Source organism: Salvelinus namaycush, chromosome 18, assembly GCF_016432855.1.
Source record: "Salvelinus namaycush isolate Seneca chromosome 18, SaNama_1.0, whole genome shotgun sequence".
NCBI lineage: Eukaryota > Metazoa > Chordata > Actinopteri > Salmoniformes > Salmonidae > Salvelinus > Salvelinus namaycush.
In genome coordinates this window covers 11752715-11769469 of record NC_052324.1, presented here as the reverse complement: position 1 = coordinate 11769469, position 16755 = coordinate 11752715, and the positions used below count along the sequence as shown (strand labels likewise).

The window sequence follows — 16755 nt, the reverse complement described above, 5'->3', positions numbered from 1 at the left end:
CTTTGAGACCCCTCATGGGCAACTGGGGATTTTTATACATGACCCAAAGCATGATGGGATGTTATATGCTTAATTGACTCAGGAACCACACAATTGGAAGCACCTGACTTCAATATAATTTGTACCCCTCATTTACTCAAGTGTAGCCTTTATTTTGGAAGTTTTGTGTATAGATATATCTCTCTATTTAAGACACAGGCGGCTGGTGGCACCTTAATTGAGGAGGACTAGTAATGGCTGGAATGGAACACATTTCAATGGTATCAAACATGGAAACCATGTGTTTTGTTCTGTACCATTCCATTCCCTCCATTGTTATGAGCCGTCCTCCCCTCAGCAGCCTGCTGTGATTTAAGATAATCTATTGAGGGGTTGTATCTCATCATTGGCGATTTTCATGTTTTTATACAGCAGGTATGCAATGCCATTAACGACGAAGAGTTATGCAATGGAGAGACATATATTTAAAATAAATGATAAATTGTCAGCTGCTACATTCATACTCAAATGTTTTAAAGGTTTGTTTTGGTTTGGGGTCACTAATTAATGTAACTAAATTATTTAATCTGTTTTGCCTTTGTCAGCAAGTGCTCTCATTGTGAGGCGGTATAAAATCACTGGTGCAGATAAAGTTCTGCCATTTTTTGAAAAATAAAGGGTATTTAATTTGTTTGGTATTGGGTCTTTCTGTCATGGTGGGATCTACAACGACATACAATCAGCACATATTTCTCTCTCCAAGTTCTGTTTGACACTTTTTAATCTGACGCATCAATAAAAATTTTACATTTGACTAACAATTTATTGAAATGTAACAATGTAGAAATGACTTGATGCACATATTAAATAAGTAAGTGGTCATAATCTATGAATGGAGAATTCTTTCATGACCAAAAATCGGTTGTTAGGAATACCTATTCATATTTATGCACTTAGTGGTGAATCCTAACTCCTACTTCAAATTTTTAATTTTCACTTAGTTTCCCATTGACACCAACTGAAAATTTGAATCAAGTAGAAGTAAGGATTTGCTCCTAAATGAAGGTCTCCGGTAAATGTCCCTATAGTCCACTGGAGTTATTCTGTTATTCCTCTCACAAACAAGGCACTTTAGACTGATTACTTGGCTAAAATATGCACGTCTTCACTGTTTAGATATATGACAGAGTACATAAATACAGTATCTGTATGAAAACATTACATTTTTACGGCCAAGTGTTGCTCACATTTAAACAAGTAAAAGACTTGGACTGAATTCACAATTTCACTTGCACTCTCACTCATCACTATCACACTACTGCTCAAGGAAAGACATCCAAAGGAGTGTTGTATGTAATTGCTAGATCATAGTTTTACATAAATCAAAAGGTGCTATACTTTAACTCCTTCCTCTGTGCTAACTCCACAACAAATAAATTAAAATCGTCCGTTTCAAAGAAAAAATATATTTTACTTAATAAAACGTAACGTTGGCATCCCTGTCACTATACATATGAGTAGAATTTTCATCCTTTTGAAAAGTTATCTAGAGGAGCTTTTCTCTTGGTATAGATGTTCAACCTAAAAAGCTGGACAGAAAAACAGCACTACAAATCTGGCAGTCCGAGCATATTCTTCTAGCACATCAATCTGACCTTCCAACCTAACCCTATACATCTAGTCTCAGGTCTCCTAGCCAGATCCCAGATCTGTATGTGCTTTAACCAACTCATGTCAACGATAGAGAAGTTAGCTGAAGCACATCATCTCGGACCAGTCTAGATGTCTCCTAACCTTGCAGGAGCCCTAGCTCTCCTCTAAACCAGGTTGAACTCCTTGAGGTTGTGTCTGAGGATGGTGTCTTTGACAGCAACAAAGACAAAGCGGATGTTCTCTGTGTCGGTGGCACAGGTGAAGTGGGAGTAGACAGTCTTTTCTCTGTCTGGGTTCTGCTCCTGGTACATCTTCAGGATGAACTCCCTGGCTGCTTTAGGGTCGTTCTGTGGCCCTGGAAACAAGAGCTTTAGTTATGATGTGTGTACCTAGCAGAGGTTGTTAGATGAACTACAATCGTGATGCGTAACCTTGCCTGAGACTTGAAAATGTGTTAGCTCCCAGAACGAATGCCTAGGCTTTAGCTCAGTGTTCTTGAGTCATGTGGCAGCCTGGGTTTGATACCAGGTTGGTCATGTGTGTGTTAAGTAATGTTTACTTACTATACACATAAGAATAGCAGTCACACACAACACAAACACTACTAGAGCTTACCGGTGTATTCTGGGAAGTAGTTGACAAGGTGGGAGCGTGTGATCTTCTCCTCTAGGATGTCAGTTTTGTTGAGGAAAAGGATTACAGAAGAGCGCTGGAACCAGGGGTATGTGATGATGGTCTTGAAGAGAGCTTTGCTCTCTTCCATACGGTTCTAGGGGAAGTTGATGCACGTACAGTAAGTGGATATGATGGCCCATACTCATCAAATTTGTGAGATACATTTAACTTATGCATTTCAATGTGAGGTACATTTGACTTAATAGCTTATTTTACTCATCAATTTTACATGACAGCGTGTTAGCTCAACGAATGCGACCTGCAAGTGTATCAGGCAAAGGCCCGGTGACGGTGCTCTGACTGAAGGGAGCTCACCTCGTTGTCACACTCAGCCAGCACCTGGTCGTACTCACTAAGCGCCACCAAGAAGATGATGGATGTGACGTTCTCAAAGCAGTGGATCCACTTTCTCCTCTCTGACCTCTGACCCCCCACGTCCACCATCCTGTCACAACAAGCCAATGTTTGGAGCGCTGCTTATTGTATACCAATAGACAGACATATTTGTTGTTTACAAGCAAACATCTCGTTCGAGTGATGCCCACATCCTCAACAAAAAAGATCTGTAGCAGGAGAGCTAAAGCTGAAGTTGGGATCTTGCTAAACTTGAGTGATGACCATGAAAACATTCTCTATCCGCTCCCATGTAAACCCACCCCTTTCTGATTTGGATCTGCCTGTGCAACTTTTCATGACACAGACAGGAAATGGGTCTGTAGTGTTTCTCGTATGTAGGACGCTCAGTGGCGATTGGAGAACCAAAGTGTACCTCACCTGAAGATGACGTTTTCCATGTCGAAGGGGTACTCGATGATGCCTGTTGTAGGTACTCGGACCCTCAGGATGTCCTGCTGGGTGGGCAGGTAGGAGGGCTCTGCGATCCTGTCCATGTCACTCAGATAACTGAACAACACATGAAGAAAAAGTTTAAGGGAATGATGTGTCACGCCAAGAGAAAAGAAGAACAATGATACCACAACCAATGATACACACACTTTACCTTGGTACACGCTGAAGAAAACCCAGCTAGAGTTCAAATATTGTCCACGTAATTAAACAGGGCTTGTTGGCAGCATATTTACATTCCAGTATGAATATTGATTTAGTTCTCTTATAGGGCATGCAGGGGAAACATTGCAGCAGCACAGATTTCATCTTTAATTAAGGTTCATTGAACGGCAGAGTACTGTGCACCTGTCTGGTCAAGGTTGTCACACGCACACAGAGTTGACACAGCTAAACACCACCACGCGCATCATCACTGACACATTACGATCTACCCGCTTTCCTGACTCCCTGCCCTGACAAACGTCACCCCCCCCCCCCCCCATACACCCGAGACTCGAAACTACCCACAAAATGATTGAAAATAGTCTTCAATGCCCCACACCTGACGCGCTAAATTTGTAAAGACGCACCCACTGATGACTTCAACACAAATCTCACCTGGACACAAGAGTGGGAGGAATAAAAGCTCCCTATGTGCCTGTGGGGTGGAGCAAACCATGTACTACATGAAGCCTGCCCAATCCACAAACCCAGTGGAGGCCTATTAACCCTCAACACAACAGGACTGGAAGCAACCGCTTGGCTCAGGGACTAACATTTTTTTACGGCTTTGCAGTCTTACGTTATAGTGTCATTACTTTTTGGCAATAGACATGTTGTCTTTGGCTAAGGCCAAGTTACCTGACCTGTGGTTTTCCTGATCATGACCAGTTCAAGAAAAACTCCTGGCCCTATGACCTAAGTCTACTCACTATTTGGCGGAGTCAGATAGCTGGTACTCCCTGCGACGGTCGTAGCACTCCTGCACTCCACTGTCCATCCACAGGCTCCTGATGGCGTCCACATGGCCTTTCTCCAGATCATTCACCATGTCCACCTCCACCTCACTCAACATGCTGGCATAGCCCTGGGAGGGAGGGAGCAAACAAGATGGTTGGGGCGTGTTCCTTGGGGCACGCAACGGAAAATGCTTTAAAACACTTCACAAAGAAAAACGAAAGTCTTTGGCTCCGTGATCAGCCAGTACTGAGGTAGGGCTGAAGTGTAATGTTGCTGGGATTCTTGCCTTATTCTGGGCCTCAGAGAAGGGGATGTTGAGGGTCTCCATGGCGCGGATCATGGACTGCATGGCAGTGAAGATGTTCTGGTACACCAGCTTGGTGAAGCCGCGCTTGTCCTCCTCTGAGTAGCCGGCGCCATGGATGATTCTCATCTGTTTAATGAAGGTGCTCTTCCCACTCTCTCCAGTACCTGGGAAAGGAGGGAGGAAAGAGACAGGGTTGATCCCAATACAGCCCCTTACATGTGGTGTTCCCCAAGGCACTCTATTTGGCCCAGTCCTACTCCTTTCCCTCATCAATGATGCTGCATAAAAGGCTGCCGACCCTGTGCAGAAATATGTCAGTGACATAAATAGACTTCAAACAAGCAAGCTGCAGCAACCATCATCAATGCCGAAGCAACTAGATACGCTCAGCACCTGGTCCACCAACAGCGACATATCAAAAGCCAAAGTACTCAATCTCATTATCCAACAGGACCTGCACTAGAGCAGTGCAGAGCACGTGGTCTAGTGGTAAAGCTCCTGGCTCTAGATACAGTGTATACCTCTCCCCACCGGAGACAGGGGTTTGATCTCTGCGTCCCCCCTTCCCAATGGCCTCCCTTTCTGATTCATTCATCATAACTGTCTCAATAAAGTACAAAATATATAAGAATTCCAGGTCTGCTGAAGTCACAGGGAAACACTCAATGTGGTCTTCAGTGAGTTGCCAGTAAATGCTACTACTGCCGCAGAGGGAATGAGTAGGGCCCAGGGAAGGGGAGAGGGCCAGGAGAGCAATGAGTGTCCAGCAGATAGAACAGCAGAGCCTGTGACTGTATAACCCCACCTCCGCTGCTCTATGAATCACCCGCGGTTAACTCCATCACAAACAACCACACCAGGATGTAAACACACACTGAAAAAAACATCCATCCACCCTGCTACTGTAGGAACAATGAGTAGTGTGTGTGTCTAGTTGACAAGGAGACCTTAGAGCCAGGGTCTCTGTCCTTTGTATGTATCCCAGCAGCAGTGCTCTAGTGGCACGGCAGCCTTCACTCCCAGCTGTGTTTTTGTTTCTGTGCCTCTGAAAATATAAATCTGGACACATTATATCAGCACTATGGCAGGATTAGGTTGAGCCTCATCCCCCAATCACAGCACTGATACACACACATTATCTAATGAGTCGGGCAACAGCAACACATATTAAGTGAACTGCTCCGAGGCCATAAATAATTGACAGATTCATTGATGAATAGAATAGTGACCTTGATCAAAAATATATTATGTGAAGACACTCAGAGACCCAAAACAGGGAAGAGCTGTAACGGAGCATGTATTATGCAAAACTCTTGTTGCAACCAGATTGTTAACTTCTCTTGAAGTGGTTGGGAAATGGAAGAGAGTGACTCCGGATTGTCAGCTTAGAGGAATTCACCTGGATAGGCCGAGGTGAAAAAGAGACGAGAAAAAGGAAAGCGAGGCGAGAAAGGGGGATGGGGAGAGGAGAGAAGCTTGTTCTTGAGAAGTGTGCTGTTTAAAGAGGGGGCCAGCTGGGTAACAGTCTTCTCTCGTTCTGTAAACTGTTTAGCGTCGTTTCTGAGAGGAAGTCAAAGACGGGCTCATTCCTGACCACCATTTAGTCACAGTTCCCCTCAGGATTTAAACATGTCAGCATAGGAATAAATGCTGCCAACACACACCAGACACCAACAGATTCAGAACACAAGTTCCTCTGTTGCTGGGTCTCCTCTGTCTTTAGTTGCTTGCGAATCCAATGCACCTCACTCAAACACACACCCACCTTCTAGCAAAACATTAAGCTACTCTTGGAGGACAATGGAAGTGGTCTTCAAAAATGCTTCTTACAGTCTGTTTGTACGTGTGAGAGTTGAGATGGAGGGTTTCCAAGAGACTAAAACCAAATAAGTAAGTTGTTGCTAAGGAAACTGTATTTGCAGACATCTGTACATAGGCTTTGACAAATTTGAATGAATTTGACTTTCAAAAATTAGCCAGTCAATATTCTAATGAGAACAACATGAAAACATGTCCTCAATAAGCCGCCACATCCATCCATCAATCAGACATAATGGGCAGGGACTTGTGCCTGACCATGACCAATCAAAGAGGTCACAGGCACTTGTGAACATTAAGTTGACCAATCAAAAGGGAGAGTTGGCATGTACAACTGTCCAAAGCAGTCAGAGGGGGAGCTGGTATTTGCACTTACCCTCATGACCTATTAAACCATAGAGATACAAGATCAATGTTCCATTGAATTATATTTTAAACACTGTACTGGAGAGGGTTGATCCATCCTTTTGCCATTGAGATTAGAAAGTTACGGCAGTTTTCCAAATCAATACAATGAGTTATATTAATTATATTAATATACCAACTTAATTCCATCCATTAGGACCTTCACACAGAGAACAGAACATGATTTAGCTATAGGCCTATACACCTACTATTTTATGCTTACAGTAATTATGCATTCTTTCAGACCCCTACTTTTAAAAATATAATACAAAGCCCACCACCCATCATCAAATTACTTTATGATTTCCAGTTCAATACATTTTTATTCTAGTGTACATTGGTGGGGGGGGGGGGGGGGGGGGGGGTTGTCATTGCTCTCCCCGTCCCTACCACAAAACTCCCCTAGTTCCCCTCGTGACAGTTACACTTATACCGAACAAAATATAAATGCAACATGTAAAGTCTTGGTCCCATGTTTCATGAGCTGAGATAAAAGATCCCAGAAATGTTCCATTTGCACAAAAAGCGTATTTCTGAAAATGTTGTGCAGAAATTTGTTTACATCTCTTTTAGTGAGCATTTATTCTTTGTGAAGATAATCCATCCACCTGACAGGTGTGGCATATCAAGAAGCTGATTAAAGAGCATGATCATTACACAGGTGCACCTTGTGCTGAGGACAATAAAAGACCACTAAAATGTGCGGTTTTGTCTCACAACATAATTCCACAGATGTCTCAAGTTGAGGGAGTGTGCAATTGGCATGCTGGCTGCAGGAATGTCCACCAGAGCTGTTGCCAGACAATTCAATGTTAATTTCTCTACCATAAGCCGCCTCCAACATAATTGTTGAGAATTGGCAGTACGTCCAACCGGCCTTACAACTGCAGACCACGTGTAACCACACCAGCCCAGGACCTCCACATCCGGCTTCTTAAACTGCGGGATTGTCTGAGACCAGCCACCCGGACAGCTGATGAAACGGTGGGTTTGCACAACTTAAGAATTTCTGCACAAAGTCAGAAACCGTCTCAGGGAAGCTCATCTGCGTGCTCGTCATCCTCACCAGGGTCTTGACCTGACTGCAGTTCGGCGTCGTAACCGACTTCACTGGCCAAATGCTCACCTTCGATGGCCACTGGCATGCTGGAGAAGTGTGCTCTTCACGGACTTCAACTGTACCCGACAGATGGCAGACAGGGTGTATGGTGTCGTGTGGGCGAGTGGTTGGCTGATGTCAACGTTGTGAACAGATTGCCCCATGGTGGCGATGCGGTTATGGTATGGGCAGGCATAAGCTACGGACAACAAACACAATTGCATTTTAGCGATGGCAATTTGAATGCATAGAGATACCGTGACACAGAGATCCTGATGTCTATTGTCGTGCCATCCATCCGCCGCCATCACCTCATGTTTTACAAATGTCCCAGTTCTTCCATGGCCTGCATACTCACCAGACATGTCACCCATTGAGCATGTTTCGGAAGCTCTGGATCGACATATACGACAGTGTGTTCCAGTTCCCGCCAATATCTAGCAACTTCCCACAGCCATTGAAGAGGAGTGGGACAACATTCCACAGGCCACAATCAACAGCCTGATCAACTCTATGCAAAGGAGATGTGCCGCGCTGCATGAGGCAAATGGTGGTCACACCAGATACTGACTGGTTTTCTGATCCACAACCTACCTTTTTTTTTAAAGGTATCTGTGACCAATAGATGCATGGTTGTATTCCCAGTCATGTGAAAACTTAGATTAGGGCCTAATTCATGTATTTAAATTGACTGATTTCCTTATATGAACTGTAAATCTTAGAAATTGTTGCATGTTATCCTATCCATGCAGAAAACCCTTGATTTGACCATTTCTATTGGCCATTGCCTTCAAAAATATATAGTAGATGATTGTTGATGATGAATTATACTCTGGAAACTGTTCACTCTCAATGATTCCTGATCTTGTGTCAAAAAAATGAACACCAGGAAGATAAAGTTGGTAATTATTTGGCTACCCACCCATAGGTCACCCAGCATCACTAAAGGGCAAAGTGTGTGAACTGATCATTGTATTTAAAGAAAAACTAACATTGTTGGACCTGCAGTTAAAAAGGGCTAGCCTGACTACACATCCACAAACGCCACACCTACTAGCCTTTCTTATGGAGTGATTGCCAGAGCAGAAGCATAAAATTCAGAATGAGTCTTCAGTCAAAAAAAATGGGCTGCATAAGAACCTACATTTGTGTGTGTGCACGATCTTGCGTGCGTGTGTGTTACTGTAATGGCCAATCTGTTGGGCAAAGAGAAGTGTGTGTGTGGTGTGAGGGTGAGGGACGGTGATGCTCTGTAGACTGTCAGAGGTTCTGTCTGTGGTTGTTTGGACATGTTTATCGGCTCTCTCAGCTCCTCTCTGCAGACCCCATCACACACTCTCGCTGCTAGCATTCCTCTCCGAGTCCTACTGCAAGAACACCACGTCCTCACACACTACCAGCCTGAGCTGGTTCAACAAATATGTTGTATGAATGTACAGTGCATTCAGAAAGTATTCAGACCCTTTCCCTTTTTCCACATTTTGTTATGTCACAGCTTCATTCTAAAATGGATTCAATTAATTGTTTTCCTCAACAATCTACGCACAATACTCCATGATGACAAAGTGAAAACAGGTTTAAAAAAAATAAGAAAAACCTTATTTACAGACTTTGCTATGAGACTCGAATTGAGCTCAGGTGCATCTCGTTTTCATTGATCATCCTTGAGATGTTTTTGCAACTTTATTGGAGTCCACCTGTGGTAAATTCATTTAATTGGACATGAATTGGAAAGGTAGACACCTGTCTATATAAGGTCCCATAGTTGACAGTGCATTTCAGAGCAAAAGCAAGCCATGAGGTCCAAGGAATTGTCTGTAAAGCTCAGAGACAGGATTGTGTTGAGGCACAGATCTGGGGAAGGGTACCAAAACATTTATGCAGCATTGAAGGTCCCCAAGAACACAGTGGCCTCCATCATTCTTAAATGGAAGACGTTTGGAACCACCAAGACTCTTCCTAGAGCTGGCTGCCCGGCCAAACTGAGCAATCGGGGGAGAAGGGCTTTGGTCATCTCCAGAGTTCCTCTGTGGAGATGGCAAAACCTTCCAGAAGGACAACCATCCCTGCAGCACTCCACCAATCAGGCCTTTATGGTAGAGTGGCCAGACGGAAGCCACTCCGTAGCACACGCTCCAGCAGATATATTTCACTGGTCATTTCCAAAGCCAACACTTCCTTTGGCCGCCTTTCCTTCCAGTTCTCTGCTGCCAATGACTGGAACGAATTGCAAAAATCACTGAAGCTGGAGTCTTATATCTCCCTCTCTAACTTTAAGCATCAGCTGTCAGAGCAGCTTATCGATCACTGTACCTGTACACAGCCAATCTGTAAATAGCACACCCAACTACCTCATCCCCATATTGTTATTTATCCTCTTGCTCTTTTGCACCCCATTATCTCTATTTGCACATCATCATCTGCACATCTATCACTCCAGTGTTAATGCTAAATTAGAATTATTTTGCCTCTATGGCCTATTTATTGCCTACCTCCCTACTCTTCTACATTTGCACACACTGTACATAGATTTTTCTATTATGTACGCTTGTTTATGTGTAACTCTGTGTTGTTGTTTTTGTCGCACTGCTTTGCTTTATCTTGGCCAGGTCACAGTTGTAAATGAGAACTTGTTCTCAACTTGCCTACCTGGTTAAATAAAGGTGAAAAAAATGGTGGTGGCAGCATCATGCTGTGGGGATGTTTTTCAGCGGCAGGGACTGTGAGATTGAGGGAACGAGAGAAAAGTACAGAGAGATCCTTGATGACAACTGCTCCAGAGCGCTCAGGACCTCAGACTGGGGCGAAGGTTCACATTCCAACAGGACAACGACCCTAAGCACACAGCCAAGACAACGCAGGAGTGGCTTGGGGACAAGAATCTGAATGTCCTTGAGTGGCCCAGCCAGAGCTCAGACTTGAACCCGATCGAACATCTCTGGAGAGACCTGAAAATAGCTGTGCAGCGACACTCCCCATCCAACCTTACAGAGCTTGAGAGGATCTGCAGAGAAGAATGGGAGAAACTTCCCAAATTCAGGTGTGCCAAGCTTGTAGCGTCATACCCAAGACTCAAGGCTGTAATCGCTGCCAAAGGTGCTTCAACAAAGTTCTGAGTAAATGGTCTAAATACCTATGTAAACGTGATAATTCAGTTTTTTTCGCAAACATTTCTGAAAACCTGTTTTGCTTTGTCATTATGGGCTATTGTGTGTAGATTTATGATGGGAAAAACAAACTATTTAATACATTTTAGAATAAGGCTGTAACGTAACAAAATTTTGAAAAAGTCAAGGGGTCTGAATACTTCCCGAATGCACTGTATGTTTAAGCACATCACTGTAACATTTTCTCTGACTGAATCTCTAATATAGGATGTGAAGGCATGGTGCTGAATTTGATTCAATCTCCCAGGCAGTCTCAATAGAGAGACAAGGGTCAAAGGTTAAGATGTCATAGCAATGTTTGGAGAAGCAGGCAGGAGATTTAAGGGTACTGTCCAGAAACAACCCCTAGTCCCTACCCCCTAGACAATTGTCGCGATCTGAGAGGATGTGACAGGTTTAAGCGATATGACAGTAGCTCCAACTTGCCCTCTAATAGGCTACTAGAAATTATGTTGTATTGCTTACACCTGTCCAATCCTCTCAGATATGTATAGAATTTGGGACATCTATTCTGTAACTTTACAGTGCAATTTTAAAAGTTGCCTGTGTGTTTGCATGATAGTTCAAATCATCCGAAAGTATCTACATTTGATTGTGAAGCTCAACAAAGTCACTTATAGATGATTTGAACATGCTAATATCGGTTCCATGACTTGAATGGGATTTGTGCCACAAATGCTAAAACATTAGCATTTGGAACCCGCGCCAGGGAAACTAAACCAAAGCATGGATTTCTGGCCTACCTTGTCCATAGCCTGCTTATAGGGTAAGGAAACAAATATGTCATTTTGTCATTTGAACTATCCCTTTAACATCCCGTGTTTAGAAGTTGACATGTCAGGTTATAGTTCAAAGAATTATGAATTATTTTGAAAATATATACAAAGGTAAATTATCATTTCTACAGTTTCTATCTGGTTTAAGTTAAACTTTTAGTAGTTTGTTTTAACCAAAACCAAAACCATTCTAAAAGAGATTCAGCCTATTATTTTCTTACTACAACGACCATGACGGATTGAATTGGATTTCAGCCCTCAGCTGGAGCGCACGGTCATATGTCATGCACCCTTGGTTTACACAGTGATGTAATAGTGAAATTGGGTTATTACCATACCAGTATTACCACTGTGGTTACCACCACCAGTCTGCTTCCCTGTCTGTCTGTCTATCTGTCTGCCCAGCTGGCCCCTCCCCCGCTCAGAGGAGCATTCAGCTGTGGGCATTACTGGCATTAGCTATAACCATAACCACCCAGCTTGCCCCTCTGACCACAGAAACAGACACACAAACCTCCACTTCCTCATTTGTCGGAGCTAAGGTGTGAGGACAGTAGCCTACACAAAGCCCTGCTGCAGAATCTGTATAGTCTCTTACTGAAGCATGAGGAGGCAGATGCTGGTGTAAAAACAGAGGTGGTCCGTTGAACCACACTCACGTGAAAAATAAGTTACCTTGCCTGCGGTGATGACTGATGCCCTCTGTTCACCAATGCTAACAAGCAATAGTTAAAAGTGTTACACAATACACATGGTGATCATATGTAGGTCTGGCCCAGAAAGCCTTCAGTGTCAACCTTTTCATCATGTGCTGAATGTCTCCCATGAGTTTTACTGTGGGCAGTCAATGGTCTAATGACACCTTCAGGGACATGTAGTGGCTCACACACTTCACTGCCTCTCACACACACACTGGACAGAAGAGCACCATCTAAGGTTTTTCCTTATAGCACAACTCGGCCTATGTTCGTCTGCTATATGGCAAACAAAGATATTCAAGTTGTAGACATGTCTATGATACATTCTGATGTATTCTTAACATAAGATATGGCTTTCATAATGGTTTTGTGGTGTTTAACAGGTGAAGATCTATTAGAAACATAAGATATCCAGTGTGTATGACATTTACATAAAACTTGTTTATATGAGTGTGCGTTACAAGCCCTTCTTTTTTCATTCTAGACTTTTGGGTGTGTGTTTAGAGCACACTTTCCAGGAGCGTTGATCAGGCAAAACTGAAATGATACTCTCAGCTGTATTTGCATGACTTTGCATGAGAAAATAACCGTGGTACAACCTGCGACTACAAACACATCGGTGGGCCAACGCCCCAAGGCAAGCCACCAACATTTCGTAATTGAACGCTTCGCAGTTAGTTATTATTAGTTGTTAGCAAAGTAGGCTATTCTATTTGTTGACAATGAAAGTGAAGCCATCAAATGTTTTCACCAGTACAATTTCATTCACCTCTCTCGACTGGGTGCAAAGTAGCCCAATAATGTATGGCTAAGGAGCCGGAACCCTAACTCTAACTCTATAAAGGTGTGTAGTAATTTAACCTTTTGTTTTTTGAAAATGATTTCTCGTCGATATGAAAGTTCAGTACCAAATGTTTCCAAAACCGTATTGCAAGTGAAGCGTATTGACATTTAGACAGAGCTTCTGGGCAGCGTCGATGCATTTGCCCCTGGACGGGGGTATACAACGGTATATGTTTAACATTGCTGTCTATGAATGGGCTAGTTGTAAAGGCGCCTTCTATCTGAGCAGCACAACTGTTTAGTAAGCCTTGGCAATATTTTTAAAAAGTTATGCTAATAGCCTAGGAAAAAAGTGTGAGTGCCTAGGCTATGTTGAGAAGTTGTGCAGTGCTGACATTATGGAACAATGTGGAACAACTGTGCCAAGCTCAGTGAACAGTGCCAGAGCGCACCACAACCACATCCGGAGAGGGAGGGTGAAGTCTGGGTGAAGGAAATGAAATTAAAAGGAGATAAAAAAAAGGAATGTGCTCCCATGTCTGCACAGCATGGACACATTATAGGCCTATTACTTAATATATTAAATGTGTTACAGTCTAACAATTACCAGAATGTAATAGCACGTCTGTGATAGCCTAGACTACTGATCCTTTCCTCACCTGACTTGACACCTATGGCCAGGTGTGGTCCACGCTTTGCCTAGTAGCCAATTTCGAAACTTGGCTGTGCCTCAGCAGTTTTCCTCGTGTTATATCTCCTTCACTGACAGTCAGTCAATTAGCCCATGTCAGTAATTTTGGGGGGATAAATTAGTCTATTTAGTCTAACTAAACCAGCTATCTAAACTTGTAGTTAACATGAATTACCGACTAGGCACACAGGGCACCTGCTCAGGGGTCCGGAACTCCAGGGTACCCACACTTAACATGTCATAAGTCATGGCAAAATGTGTAGAATTGCATAAAATGTGCTTTACAACTGCAAAAATGTCTCCCCACCCCATAGTAAAATGTGTAGAATTGCAGGAAATCTGCTCTAAAACTGCAACAATAAAAACATATTATGTCAAGCAAACTTATTTGTTTACCATTTGTTAATAAAATACTTTCCCCTCTGTACATATTCAATTATAGTTTTTAATCCCGGTGCTGAGTTAGTGTGAGTTAATGTGTAGCAGCTATAGCTAATAGGCTATGTGTTTGTAGATCGACTAAAGTGAATGAAGCTGCAGCAACCAATGTGATTGATAATGGCTGGGGTCATTTTTGCTTGTTTTTGCTCTTCTCCAAATAGCATTTTAACGTTTTTAAATTGTAAAGAAATTAAGTAAATGAGCTTCAACTTTCTTCAAATGTATTGGACCCTGGCTACAGCCGTGGCTATGCACTAAGCAGTGTGTACCTATTGACAGATGTGATAGCTCTCACCTAATAGCAGCAGTTTGAGTTCCCTGCGCGAGTCTTTCTTGTCCCGCCGCAGCTGCCTGTCAATCTCCTGATTGATTCTCTGATTCTCCTTCTCCTCGGCCGACATACAACATCCAGCCATCATTGACGCAGTCACTGTCCAATGTCCCCTCTGTTTGCACTTAGAGCACTGGAGAAGATGGAGCAGTAGACACAGGAGTCCCAATGAAAGGCCAACCTGTCTGTCCGATTAGTTCCTCCCGGTCGGAATGCGCATAGCAAATAAATTGTTATTTTCGTTTTCCCGTTTTGATCTTTCTGTCTGAAGTTCCGGAATCGTCTCCTTCCCAGTTGTCGGTATAGGAATACTAACCTCCTGCTCTACAGGTAACAGCTACAAGCTGTGGGTGAACGTTAGACTGGCAGTGCGCATATGTTTCCTGGCGCTTGGTCACATCCTGAACTTTATCCAAGGCAATAGGACACATCTCCACCGGGGCGGGGACGGGCGCGCCTACAGTAGATGCCTGACTATGATATAGTTACTTACAAGGAGCCTGCAGGAAGCAGGGCCGGCTCTAGCCTTTTAGGGTCCCTAAGCAAGGTTTGGGTGGAGGGCCCCCCACCTTGCACAAAATATTTTAGCAGCTCCCCTGTTGATGGTGGAGAGGAAAGTTCATTTCCTGCAATTCTACACATTTTTCCATGGGGTGTAGAGAAAATGTGGCAGTTTTAAAGCACGTTTTCTGCATTTCTACATGATTACTATGATTACTATAAATTTAGATACCTGGCTAGATTAACTAATAATGTAAAAATTGACATGGCTAATTAAGTGACTGTCAGTGACTGACATAACAAAATAAAACTGCTGATGAAATTACACCTGGTGTATTCTACTATTCTATCACTCAATAGTAAGTTGAGACCCCGACTCCAGTTCCTAAAATATATACACGACCAGTCAAAAGTTTTAGAACACCTACTAATTCAAGAGTTTTCTTTATTTTTACTATTTTCTACATTGTAGAATAATAGTGAAGACATCAAAACTATGAAATAACACATATGGAATCATGTAGTAACCAAAAAAGTGTTAAGCAAATCAAAATATATTTCATATTTGAGATTCTTCAAAGTAACCACCCTTTGCCTTGATGACAGCTTTGCATACTCTTGGCATTCTCTCAACCAGCTTCACCTGGAATGCTTTTCTCAAACCAACCATCTCAATTGGGTTGAGGTCGGGTGATTGTGGAGGCCAGGTCATCTGATGCAGCACTCCATCACTCTCCTTCTTGGCCAAATTGCTCTTACACAGCCTGGAAGTGTGTTTCAGGTCATTGTCCTGTTGAAAAATAAATGATAGCCCCACTAAGCGCAAACCAGATGGGATGGCGTATCACTGCAGAATGCTGTGGTAGCCATGCTGGTTAAGAGTGCCTTGAATTCTAAATAAATCACAGACAGTGTCACCAGCAAAGGACCCCACACCATCACACCTCCTCCTACATGCTTCACAGTGAGAACCACACATGCGGAGATCATCCGTTCACCTACTCTGTGTCTGACAAAGACCTGGCGGTTGGAACCAAAAATCGCAAATTTGGACTCATCAGACAAAAGGACAGATTTCCACCGGTCTAATATCCATTGCTCGTGTTTCTTGGCCAAAGCAAGTCTCTTCTTCTTATTTATGTCCTTTAGTAGTGCTTTATTTGCAGAAATTCGACCATGAAGGCCTGATTCACGCAGTCTCCTCTGAACAGTTGAGATGTGTCTGTTACTTGAAATCTGTGAAGCATTTATTTGGGCTGCAATTTGAGGTGCAGTTAATAGCCGATTTCTGAGGCTGGTAACTCCAATTAGCTTATCCTCTGCAGCAGAGGTAACTCTGGGTCTTCCATTCCTGTGGCGATCCTCATGAGAGCCAGTTTCATCATAGCGCTTGATGTTTTTTGCGACTGCACTTGAAGAAACTTTCAAAGTTCTTGACATTTTCCAGATTGACTGACCTTCATGTCTTAAAATAATGATGGACTGTTGTTTCTCTTTGGTTATTTTAGCTGTTCTTTCTAATATATAGACTTGGTCTTTTACCAAATAGGGCTATCTTCTGTATACCAACCCTACCTTGTCACAACACAACTGATTGTCTCAAACGAAGGGAAAAAATTCCACAAATTAACTTTTAACAAGGC

The 16755-nt window shown here is 43.0% G+C and overlaps 1 protein-coding gene across 1 annotated transcript; it reads right to left on the bottom strand.

Moving 5' to 3' along the window:
- Window positions 1–802: 802 nt before the first annotated feature.
- LOC120063085 (guanine nucleotide-binding protein subunit alpha-14-like) lies at window positions 803–14953 on the bottom strand. Its single transcript, XM_039013223.1, has 7 exons — window positions 14576–14953; window positions 4382–4566; window positions 4068–4222; window positions 3082–3210; window positions 2623–2752; window positions 2248–2401; window positions 803–1987 (listed from the first exon to the last, which is right to left on the bottom strand). Exons 1-7 carry the CDS (start codon window positions 14697–14699, stop codon window positions 1797–1799), a joined length of 1068 nt encoding a protein of 355 aa, XP_038869151.1. The 5' UTR covers window positions 14700–14953; the 3' UTR covers window positions 803–1796.
- Between the last annotated feature and the right edge of the window lie 1802 nt (window positions 14954–16755).